At 40.4% G+C, this 13,284-nt stretch overlaps 1 protein-coding gene across 5 annotated transcripts in view; it reads right to left on the bottom strand.

The window, feature by feature from the left end:
- Positions 1–13,284, bottom strand: part of GRHL2 (grainyhead like transcription factor 2) — a 175,193-nt gene that overhangs the window by 116,387 nt on the left and 45,522 nt on the right. For all 5 annotated transcript variants that reach the window (XM_055432073.2, XM_055432071.2, XM_055432072.2 and 2 more), the window contains exon 3: positions 3,909–3,976. In XM_055432073.2, the coding sequence (XP_055288048.1) occupies positions 3,909–3,976 (68 nt within the window). The remainder of the gene's footprint in view (positions 1–3,908; positions 3,977–13,284) is intronic.

Genomic DNA, 13,284 nt, shown 5'->3' with positions numbered 1-13,284 from the left:
CACTTAGATGTGATAATGATTTTGAGATTATGTAATAAAAAGTCCATGTTTATTTAGAGATCCATATCAAATGATATGGATCTCTAAATATGTCATGTTACAGGTGAAATGACATAAAGTAAGCCAGGAACTTATTTTTAATACTATTGCAATAAAAATTTTTTTAAAAAGAAAGAAGGGAAAGAAAGAAATGGTGAAGAATAAATAAGGTGTAAGAAAAAGTTATCAAGTACTGAATCTGGAGGATGGAATGGGTCTTTGGGGGTTCATTATACCACCGTTTCTTTATGAATATATTTGAAAGCTTTCAAAAGAAAAAAAATTAAATAGCCTTTTTTAAAAACACAGGGATTTGGTAGAAACAAATACAATACTGGTTTTGTGGTACTGGTAAATACTGATAAAGCAATTATCTTTCAATTAAAAATAATTTTTAAAAAATCACAGTAACTAAAAAAATAGGGGCAGAACAATAGGTTGAAGGAGAAAATTGGGAAGAATAGTTTTCACTGTTCTGCAGGCTAAACCCTTTGCAGATAAAAATAAGATAATGAGAACTTGTCATTAAAATATTTTCACGAAATTGAGAAAAACCATGAGCTCATTGATATCCTTAGCATTGAATTACTATCAGGACTTAAGGAAGGGGTGTAACTGGGCTTATGTAAGACAAGAGCTCTCAGATCTCACACCTCCTGACTGGTACAAAGAGAAAGGAAAGGATTTAGAAAATTAATTCTTACCAGGATAGGATGAACTATTTGCATCTATACTGCAGGGCTTTGAGTGAGAGCAGAAGCAAAGAGGAACTTCTTACTAAATGAGCACTGTTGTTAGCAAAATGATTTTACTAACAAATTCCTAGTAGTTAGTAAGATTTGAGGCCATCTCTTACTTATTTATAGATTATCCTGAATGACAGAAAGAAAATGCATGTTTTGTATGCAGCCATGTCCCCAGTGTCTGCTTTTTTTAAACCAGCAGGTGCTTTCTGGGGTTTATAGGCATTTTTCATCAGGAGAAATATTTGAACAAAATTGGTTCTTCTAAGACTTGAGCTCTCCTGGCTCCTCTCTGTAAAGGAAGTCAACTGGCCTCTGAACTTGCCTAACTCTCAAACAGGGCTTGGTATTTTTAGCTTTGATTTTTCAGATAAAACTTCAAAGTGAAGCTTGGGGAGAAAATGGCTCCTCATGAGCAAAGCCAACAGAAAAATACCTGAACCTCTCTGAGTCAGTCACAGACCTAAAGAAACCACTCTAGAAAGGAATCCCTTAAAGAATAAAATCACGAGTCTAAACATTCTGGCTTTCAGTAATGACCTGCTTTCGTGGCCAAATCAATACAATGAATCTGTGTCTAAGGCACAGTGAAAATTAGATATTATGTTTAATCTGAATCCAGTGAGCGGATGATGCCAAAACCCAGACCACCCATTTATATCAGTATTTGCTAAACCTTGTTGTTTAGAACATCACATGGCATGTTAATACATGTTCCTCAAGAAAGGAGTCCATGATAAAATCAATATTTTTAAAAAAAGACACTATTGCCAAAACAAGACCACCCTGGTGGGTCACAGCCATGAACATAGTAAAGGCCCCCAGGGGTTCCTCCAAATGTTTAATTGTAACCCAGAATCTCCCGAACTCTTTTTATGCAGTACCCTTTGGATAATATCCTGCAAGTTGAGTGTAAAGGGTTGGTCTACGTTCAATAGCTACCAAAGCAATTATCTACTTTTTTCACACTTCTGGGCTTTGCACAAGCATGGTCTTACTGGCTTGGCCAAAATATTCTAAATTAATCAACTCCTCTAGCGTCAGAGTCCATTTCAGTCCACATTTCTTAAGTCTGTATTTCATGTAAAACACTTGGATTCTAAACAAGAAACACAAGTCAAAATATGTTGGGCATTCTTATAAACAAATAAATAAGCAAGTGAATAGAGTCTTGCAAATATAGTTGAATCTTCATTACCACAAGACAAGGGAATGATAGACTCAGCACTGTCCTGTAATGTGTAACAGTGCCTCTGCAGATAGCACTGACTTTAAAAGCTGATGCCAGAGAACTTTGAAAGTCATCCCCAAAAATGGGTGATCTGAACAAAGTTAAGAGCAATTGTGAGATACTGACTCACTTGCAATAGAATCTAAAATTGAACCAAACATTATAACATGAGGAAAAAGTGCAATGCTAGGAATGGTGCATGAAAATATACTCTTAAAAAAAAAAAATTGGAGTCATGTCCTTTTCAAAGTGGTGACTTCTGTATACAAACATTTGTAATGATATTATGCCAGCCCATGGCACCTTAATTCATGAGTACACTGCAGACCAAATGATATCCTTCCAAATTACATTGAACCAGAAGTTTACAAAGTCATAATTAGTCTATACAAGGTAATTTGTCTATATCTCACTGCCAGTTTTTTTTAAGGCACTCCGTAGATATCATAAAAACGGCCTTTAAAATACAATGGGCAGCTGTCAGTCTTTAAGGTTGCTTTAAAAGATACTTTACCAAAACATGGCCTCTTGTATCTGTTATGATACATACGGAGCACACATTTTAGATTCATTTCTCTCCCCATCTCCACCCCCTGCATCCCTAATCTTGCTGTGATTACCGGTGTAGGACTTAAACTTCTTTAACTTATTAAATACTGAGTGGATGGAAGAAAGTTATTGAACCTGAAGAGTATCAGCCTCTTTCTCCCTGTTATCACTGCACCTGACTAGTGCCCGGGTCCCCAAAGCATCATCAAGTTCCAGAAGATCCCCTTGGAACAGCAAATCATATGCAGACAGCCTTGACCTTCTGCTGGGGGTGTGCCCTGGAGGTGACACACAGCACAATGCCACTGGCTGGCGGGTGGTCCCCACTGCCAGTCACATGATAAGATCACAGGGTCACAAGCAGTTCCTATCAAGGGCAGGAAAGATTCTGACATCTGATTTAGTAAGAGACTTCATTTCTCTTGGCTTCATGTTTCCAAGTGGAAAACCCTTCAACAGAAAAGCACTGTGGCTTCTCCATTCCTCTGCAGGGAAGAGATATATTTGATTGGTTGTGTTCAGGAGTTACTTTGGGAGAAGTAGCTGAGCAAGGTGGTTCAGACCTTTATGGGTCCTTCTTTATGTCTGGATCATCTTGGCCAAAGAAAGGGGACAGACACTCCAGTCACCTTGGCCAGGCCATACGTCCCTTCAGGGAGGCCTGAAGTCCTCCCTGGGACTGGATGACAGGTCATATCAAAGTCAATACTGATATGTTACAAATTGCCCATTCAAAATCACATTCTCTAATTAGCTTCATCAGAAATAAAATTGATTTTTTTTTCCTTTTTAATTTCAATCTGTGTCTTGTTTTTCAACTGGTTCTTAATTCAGGATTGAAGGAAAAGAGTGTTACCTATGGTTTCCTAACATCTCTCCTGCCCCTGCACCCTGACAATGTCCTCTGCCACCCATGGCTCCCTACCAGCTCCTCCCTGGACTGAGATCAGCCTGGCCTCCTTCCTCTCCCCTTACCAAAGGTCATCTTCAAATGTCTCACTCCCTCAAGAGCCTCATCACAGTTACACAGCCACTGAATTAACAGAAAAGTTCACACTAGCAGTGGGCTATCTTGCCAGTATATCACCTCTGTCTCTTGGGATTTGCAGCCTCCTTGGAAGACACTGATGAACCTCTGCAAACTGCAAAACCAAAAACTACAATTTGCTCTCCCAACTGAGAAATCCGGTTTTGGTCCAGGCTCCCAAAGACAGGGAGCAGACATTAAGCTTCTTAATTCCCATATCCTCTCAAGAACAAAATTATAGTTTAATACTATTGTTGTCAAAAACATAAAAAAGGAGTTATCTGGAGAGTCAGGCATATTCCTGAATATATTATCATACCTCTTATCCTGGTCTTCTTGGCTGTCGCTTGCTTTGCTTACAGACAGTAGCCTCTTGTCTCGAGGAACCTGAAAGCATGACCAACCATCAGTCAGACTTACACAGATGCAACTGTGACCTTGTGCAGAGAGCTTAACAACAGCATAAGCAAAGAAAATGAAATGGAACATTCTCTGGAGAAAGGCGGCAAATTTGCAGTGGCCAGGAGATGGTTGAAGGTGAGAAGCCTGGGTAGCAATGACAGTGGACCAGACACAAAACGGTGTTGACTGACGTAAAGTCACAGCAATCCTGATTTTGCTGTGCTCTGCTGACACAGGCAGTTATCGCTGGATCTGAGCACCTCTTGAGTCCTCCCCACCCTGGGTGGGCGCAGATGAGGGGAAAGGGCATCTGTGCTCCGGAGCAGACAGAAAGCACCTTGGAGCTACAAGTATCCCATTAAAGAACAGAGACTGACCCTCCACTGTGATGAGGGCCTCTAGGCTGACATGTAGAAGGGCAAACTGGGTAGTGGGCCGCACCAGTCAGTGGTGAGGCAATATCTAATACCTGGGCCACCTTTATCCACCCTCCCTACATAGCTCACGGTTGCCTTCCACCCTTCTGCTGCTGCTGCTAAGTCACTTCAGTCGTATCCGACTCTGTGCGACCCCAGAGACGGCAGCCCACCAGGCTCCCCCGTCCCTGGGATTCTCCAGGAGAGAACACTGGAGTGGGTTGCCATTTCCTTCTCCAATGCATGAAAGTGAAAAGTGAAAGTTAAGTCGCTCAGTCGTGTCCGACTCTTCGAGACCCCATGGACTGCAGCCTAGTGCACTTTTATTATGGACTTCACAACTACAGTGCCAACACATTACCTGACAGATTATTGAAAAAGTGCTCCTTGAGAGAAGGGACACCCTGACCAGCCGTGTTTCTGAGCATCATCTAATCACCTGATGGCACTATGGATCGCTTTTCTATCTCTACCACAGTTCCCAAATACATGAATAGTGGGTTTAGATTTGTTTGGCTGGTTGGATGTCTTTGATTTTTTTTGTTTTTCAATTTTGTTTCTTCCCTGAATCTCCAGATCTTCCTTCTAGCCACACACCTTTGCACCCTGCACTATTTTGACATAAAAGAGTGTTTATGAGAAGTCTCTCTTTTCTGGACTCCTCTTGCAATCCTCATGGATGGTTTCCACTCACCCAAATGTGTCTGCAAGCCCAGCCAGCTGGGAGAGGGAGGCGACACAGCAGGGTGACTAAGAGTCCAGACCTCAACCTGATCGTTTGGGTTCAAATCTCAGCTCTATCACAAACTAACTCTGCCTCAGTTTCCTCAAATGTAAAAAAGGAATAGTGGTAGTTCTATACCTCACAGGGTGTTTAGTAAAATTGGAAGACTTAATTTTTTAAAGGCACTTAGTGTGGAAATTTATAAGCATTTGTTAAATAAAAATAAAGTAAATCAATTTTAAGTCCTTCATGCACATGTCAATGTTGAGGGTCCACAGAGTAGCAGCATTACTACGTGCTAAACAAGAAACGAAATGAATAAAACAAAAGTCCTATCATCTACTGAAGATGACAGATAATCACAAAATTTAAATACCAAACAATCCCATGTTCACAGCAGCATTATTCACAAAAGCCAAAAGGTGGAAATGACTCAAATGTCCATCCACAGATGATTGAATAAACACAATGTGTATTTTATATATATATATATATACACATACACACACAATGAAATATTACCCAGTCTTAAAGATGAAATTCTGATTCATGCTATAATATGAATGAGTCTTAAAGACATCACACTGAAGCTCATGTGACTCAGATCCACCCACTTCCCCGTGAAGGCCTGCCTCCTGGCTCGGCCCCCGCCTCTTCTGCCTGGGGTGCTGCATCAGCTTAACTGGTCTCGCCTCTCCTTCACTAGTCCCTGCAAATCCATCTGGCTCCATTACGAAGAACCAGAGTGAGCTTTCAGTCCGACCCCGCCGTGCCTTCAGAGTTTCTCCCTCCCGTCTGGGCCACCCTGAACCATGTTTACTTTTGGCTTCCCAAAGACTGTCCTTAGAGAAACTGACACCTCTGAACTCAGGCCCCTTCCTCGAGTCTAGACTCACCACCATACATCCCTACCTGAAGATCCTACAAGCGCTTCAAACTCAACATACAATTATCCTTTTCCCCAAAGCCCTTCTTCTGTACTCTGCCTTGGTTAATCTGAGAATCAACTGAGCTATTATGATCCTAGTTATACGGTTCTCTCATCAAATCTCTCTCTCTCTCTCACACACACACACACACACACACACAAACAGAAGCAGTTGCCAACTTTTATTCAAACAAATACTCAATGATCTCCTGAACATACTGCTTTGTTTCTGTGTTGCATGACTGACTAAATAGAGTGGCTGATTTAGGAAGAAGCTCACAAAAGCTGACCCAGGCAAGAGCTACCATTAGGTCTTACTTTAGGGCTTCATTCTTTTTTATCTGGACAATCGCAACAACCTGTTCACTGGATTCTCTGCTCATAATCTATCTCCCTGCTGCTGCTGTTGCTATAACATGTATAAATCATTTCTCTAATCTACCAGGCCAATGTTCAAAATCCTTCAGTAATAGAGAAAATGATGTCAAAGAATATAATATAAAAATTACAGGAAATTTCATTTCCTTTAAGCTTCTATCCATTCTATATAATGTATATAAACTGAAAACAAAAGGCTTTATGTTTAAATTAAAAATAAACAGATTTCTTTCAAAAATTTCTAAAGCTTATGAATATTTATTAAATCATTTATTCACTCATTCATCTAGCAAAAAACAAGACCATGGACCTAGCCTCGCACTCCCTTTTGGGGGAATAAAGCCCAGCCCACCAGCCTGGTCACTTCCAGAAGGAGTCGCTGCCTTCCTAACCAACCTTGACTACCCTCCCCTCACTCGCCTCCACAGTTAAGCAAGGCTGAGTCCTTGTATTTCACTGAATGCATCCTGGAGTTTGACCTCCCACGTTTTCTCATCTCCTGTTTGCTTTGCCTAAAATGCTCCCTCTCCATATGCCTACCTGAAAAACTCTCCTCTGCTTCCCCGTAGAAAAGGCACTGCTTCAGGTCTCTTACATCTCCTGCATTGGCAGGCGGGTTCTTGACCGCTAGCACCACTGTCCATGGGGTCACAAAGAGTCGGACATGACTGAGCGACTGAGCACAACTCTGGAAAACCTGAGCTCTCTGGAAGGCTGGCACACCCTCCTCACTGCACCTGGAGCCCATCACTTTCACAGTATTTACTGCCGTGCACTGTGGTTATGGTTTACGGGACTGTTACAGACGTCCTGGACTGTGACCTCACTAAGGTCTTAAACAGGGTCCCATCTGCCTTTGGATACTCAACCCAGCCCCCTAATATCTATCACCACTGCTGGAAGGTTGTGGTGAATTAGCATATGTTGGATGGATGGATGAATAACTGGATGACCAAATGGTTAGACAAACAAACAAACATCTTAGTTTCCAGCAGCACCAGGTCAACAGAACAGAGAGGAACCAACTGGCCAGGGAAGAATTATTTTCACCAGAGCTAGAATCAGATGATTAGGAATCACCAGCTTCTTCAGAGGAAAAGTAAAGTAAGCTAAAGTAAATCAAACCGCATAAAAATAACAAATGAAATCTGTCATATTTTTCTGTCATGCCTGCAATTAATCAAAAGGTCACAATTGACTTCAGAGCTGTTGTTGGTGAGTAGCTTGAACCGAATAGAGAACTAGGCTAGTATCTGAGTCTTTAAATTATGACAAATTCTAGCATTTTGGTTATTTTTATAATAGACTTCATTTAAGCTTCAAATGCATATTTTAAAGTTTTGAGCCTATTTTCAAATGGATTCCACTAAAGCATTTTTTAAACAGGGTAGAGTGTTATGGACTGAATTGTATACCTCTAATGTTTGTATGTTAAAACCCTAATCTCCAGTGTGACTATACTTGGAGACAGGGACTTTAAGGAGGTGGTTAACATTAAATGGGGCTTCCCAGGTGGCACTAGCTGAAAAGAATCTACCTGCCAATGCAGGAGACACAACAGACGTGGGTTTGATCCCTGTGCCAGGAAGATCCCCTGGGGTAGGAAATGACAAACCATACCAGTATTCTTGCCTGGGAAATCCCATGGACAGAGGAGCCTGGGGGGCTAGTCCATGGGGCTACTTAGTTGGACACAACTGAGTGACTGAACACCTAAGGGTAAATGAGTTTCTAAAGGTGTGGCCCTAATCCGATAAGACTAATGCCCTTCTAGGAAGAGGAAGAGATGCCAGGAGCATGTGTGCACAGAGGAAATGCCACGTGAGGCCACAGCAAGAAGGGAGCCATCTGCAAGACGGGAAGGAAGCGAGGCCTCTCCAGAAACCAACACTGTCGGCACCTTGGTCTTGGACTTCAGTCTTCGGAACTATAAGAAAATAAATCTCTGTTGTTTAACGCCCCCAGTCTGTGATATTCTGTCACAGCAGCCTAAGAACTAACTGAGATAGCCCACTGACATAGAAATTGGGCATGTACAGGATTGCCCTGGGACCTTTGTAAATTCTACTTAGTTGCCTGAGCTGAAAATAAAAGACCTGATTGGATTCACTCCAGTGATCCTATGGGGACAGTTTTAAAATACAGGTGGAAAGACTTTGTAGTGGATAAAGGATTACACCGAGGTACACTTGTGCAGTTTCCAAGGACAGGGACCACCATTTCTTTTGAGTGCCTGCTGCGTGTCACACACATTCCTCTCTCTACTGTCCAGAGAGGTGGTGTACTCCAACCTTAGCAGTGAGGGGAAAATGGTATATTTTACAAAAAGAATCGATTTTTATTTCCAAAGAGGTATAAAAAGACTACAGAATTTAAATGATACTGCAGTAGCAACTGCTACAGTAATCTGACTTCCCCAAGTTTATAGTCAAAAAATTAGAATCTATAATTTTTTTTCCATTAATACTTTACTACAGAAAGAAAGTCCATTCTCAAAGTAGATTTAACTTTGTTATAACTTTACTGCCAGCATATACAAGAGAGGGATGACTGAGGCCTGAAAATGATCATTTGCACACAGAGTTTTTAGAAACAAGGCTAATTCTTTAATGTTTAAAGTTTCAAGCAAAAACATAGTGCAGCTTGTGGGAAATAAATGATCTATGTAACTCTGCTAGTCCACACAGTCTTAGAAAACATTTTATTGAAATATTTTATATCCTAAATTAATAAATTAATCTTGGAAAATACAAATTCAACAGTAGGAGTTTAGACTTGTTTATAGATTGAGGGTTTTTTTTGGGGGGTGGGAGCAAGTAGTGATGACTATTTACTTATTTATTTGAGGTCTGGTTGATGTACAATCTTATGTAAGTTTCAGGTGTACAACACAGTAATTTCCAGTTTCTAAAGATCATACTACATTTAGTTATTATAAAATATTGGTGATATTCCCTGTGTTGTACAATTTATCTTTGTAGCCTATTTGTTTTATACATAGTAGTTTGTCACTTTTAATCCTTACCCCAAACTTGTCCCTCCTCTCTTTCATCTCCCCACTGGTAACCACCAATTTGTTCTCTATATCTGAGTATGTTTCTTTTTTGTTATATTCACTGGTGTGTTCTTTTTTATTTGAATTGGAGGCTAATTACTTTACATTATTGTATTGGTTTTGCCATACATTGACATGAATCTTTTTAGATTTCACATATAAGTGACATTATATAGCATTTGTCTTTCTCTGACATTTCACTAAATGTAATATCCTCTTAGTCCATCCACGTTACAAATGGCAAATTTTCATTTTTTATGACTGACTAGTATTCCACAGTATATGTATGCGTGCACGCACACACATACACATCTTTATCCATCCACTGATGGACACTTAGGTTGCTTCTATATCTTAGCAATTGTCAATAATGTTGCTATGAGCAGTGAGGTACACATATCTTTGTGAATTAGTGTTTTGGGTTTTTCCTAGTATATATCTGAGAGTAGAATTGCGGGGTCATATGGTAGTTCTATTTTTAGTTTTTTGAGAAACCTCCGTTTTCCAGTTGTTGAACCAATTTACATTCCCACCAACAGTGTAGGAGGGTTCCATTTTCTCCATATCCTCAAATTGAATTTTATGTAAACTCCCTACTCTGTATCTTAAAATATTTATGAAAGCAGAATTTCAACTTTCCTTTTAATATTAATAATGTGCAAAAAGAGAGGTAATCTAGGTACCATATTTACTAATACTTTATCCTTTGAACCTATGGGAAATTAAATTCTTTCCTAAATTACTAATGGGTTTTGTTTCAAGGTATATTTCTCTTTTTCATTAATATGAAAAACCTGTCATCTAATAAAGATATCTGAAATTATGTCCATTTCATGGTAATAGAATACAAAATCTGTTTTTAAAAAATAAGAACAATATGTTTCTTCAAAATTATCTTAATATTTCTTCATAGTCTTATGAAACTAACATATTTGCTTAATGAAGTTATAAAGGTTACCAAAAAGTTTTAATGACCCAAATGATTAAATCAGTCACTTTAATGATATGTTACCAGATTTTAAAGGTTAATGAGTGTCAAGCTTAACTATTTTTTATAATAAATAAAAATTGCTTTGCAATTTCTTTCTAGGGATGAGATCATTTCCAAACATTAAGTATTAATACGAAAGCCTAATAAATCTAAACCCTCAAGAAACAGCCTAGAATATGAAACAGTCTAACATGATAAGTTCTGTACCATCCTCAATACGTTCTGAAAATGTTCACCCCAAAACGTTTAGAAATCATCCCTGTGTTTTTCAAATTAGCTTCTCAGTGAAAAAGGATTTAAGTAAATAAAACAGCCACAAACAGAAGAAAAGAAAGCCTGCCAAGAAATCATCTTTGTTTTTCAGGCTCAGTTGTTTCCAGGTGCTTCCTGTTCAGTGTAGGAAACTGCCCTACCTGCATGAAATGGAGATCAGACCCTATACCCTTTCATGTGGACCCCAGTTCCCAAAGTTAAAGCCCCTTTTTGTAGGGCACGAGTCGTGTTGGGAATTGTACACCTTCACAAGAGAGCTGTGAAATCTGCCAATTCCCGCTCTCTTAGCAAGGGGGAAAAGTCAACCCAGACAGCAAGGGTGCAACTGGAATGCCTTTCCTTTATTTCTCCAGCACTTTCTAACCATAAAAGATGCATTTATTTGAGTCAATAATATCCTCATTTAAAACAGCCTGGATGGGCCAACCTATCCCTATTAAAACACTACCTTTAATACAGGACTCATACCTTCTATCGGGTTGGCCAAAATGTTTGTAACAGCTTACGGAAAAACTCGAACCAACTTTTTGGCCAGTCCAATATCTCATCTTTGATAAGCACAACTTGGGGCTTCCCTGGTGTCTCAGATGGTAAAGAATCTGCCTGCAGTGTAGGAGACCCATCCGAGTTTGATCCCTGGGTCGGGAAGATTCCCTGGAGAAGGGAATGGCAACCCATTCTAGTATTCTTGCCTGGAAAATTCCATGGACAGCGGAGCCTGGCAGTACAGTCCATCAGGTTGCATAGAGACGGACACAACCGAGAGACTAACAAGCACAACTTGGCTTGATTTTATTTTCTCTCCCCACGAAGGGAGCCCTCCTTAGTGTTTTAATAGCGAAAATTAGAGGAAGCTGGAAAAGGAATGAATAATTTTAGAGAACGCTGGTCAAAGGGCAGGCTTGGAGGTGGTAGGTCAATGCCAGGGTTGGTACTGGTGCTGGTGTTGGTGGGAGATCCTTGGAAAGCATGAAAACTCTGGTTTAGGAGACACACAGGAGACAGAACAACTTGCAACGGTGGAGACTGCTGGAAGGAAACAGGAACTGGGATGCAGGAAGGAAGTAGGAAACCGAGACTGACGCTTAACTAAAAGAAAACTTCCTCCTGTGTGATTTTCTCCTGATGGAGGGAGAGGGCAAGAGGAAGATTTAGTTCTTATTCTAAAGAGTTGTGCCCAACCAACAAAATAAACACAGCCATTTTCACCTTTGTGCCAATCCCAGCATAAGCCCAGGTGTTTACAATCAAATCAGGCAATATCCTCAATCAGTAAATACTTGTTGACTTTTTACACTTCACAGGTTCTAAGGAAGCAGGTCATACCAGATATAGCCCTTTATAGTAGAGGCAGACCAATGTTTATTGTTCGATTTCCTGAAATACTCCTGTTTTGAAGGTACCCATGACAAGTATTTTTGTAATGCAAGTGAGTTACATTCATTTTAAGGGTTTTTCAAAATAAATACTGAGTGCCCAGTGAAACAAAGGAAGACAGATTTTGGAATTGCTGCAGAAGTCTACCGTAAAAGCATTCATTAGTATATTTCTTACTAAAGTGAAAAATCTAGAAATCCTGATGTTTCTTATAAAATGGAATATCTAAAAGCAAACTAGGGAGTTCCCTGGCACGCCAGTGGTTAGGACTTGGCACTTTTACTGCTGCTTTCACTACCATGGGACTGGGTTCAGTCCCTGGTCAGGGAACTAAGATCCTGCACATCACAGGGTTCGGCCAAAAAATAAATAAAAACATAAAGGTTCTCATTATTTCATTTATTTATTTCATTTTATTAATTCACTCATTTTTGGCTGCACCATGCAGCATGTGGGATCTTAGTTCCCCAACCAGGGAAGGAACCCACATGCCCTGCAATAGAAGCACCGTCTTAACCACTGATCGCCAGGGAAGTCCCATATTACCTAATTTTAAAATAATAATAAAATAAGAAATAAAAGCTGCTTCAATGCCCCAAAACAGCAATGACTAAATTATGGTACAGCCACACAATGCATTATTCTTTATTCACCAAAGATCTTAAAGTAAAAACGGCAGCAAAGAAGCACTGCAATATGATATGAAGTAGGAATTAAATGTGAAAGGCACTCAGTTGTGTCCAACTCTTTGCAACCCATGGACTATACAGTTCATGGAATTCTCCAGGCCAGAATATGGAGTGGGTAGACTGAGCGACTTTTCACTTTCACACATTGGAGAAGGAAATGGCAACCCACTCCAGTGTTCCTGCCTGGAGAATCCCAAGGAAGGGGGAGCCTGGTGGGCTTCCGTCTATGGGGTGACACAGAGTCGGACACGACTGAAGTGACTTAGCAGCAGCAGCAGCAGCCTTTCCCTTCTCCAGGGGATCTTCCCAACCCAGGGATCCAACCCACGTCTCCTGCATTACAGGTGGTTTCTTTACCGGCTGAGCCACAAGGGCAGCCCAAGAACCCCAGAGTGGGTAGCCTATCCCTTCTCCAGTGGATCTTCCCCACCCAGGAATCAAACCCAGGTCTCCTGCCGTGCA

This window comes from Moschus berezovskii, chromosome 16 (genome assembly GCF_049115385.1).
Source record: "Moschus berezovskii isolate FMDL1 chromosome 16, NW_MosBer_1.0, whole genome shotgun sequence".
NCBI lineage: Eukaryota > Metazoa > Chordata > Mammalia > Artiodactyla > Moschidae > Moschus > Moschus berezovskii.
Note: the sequence above shows the minus strand (reverse complement) of the source record. Positions and strands in the feature narration are given on the sequence as shown.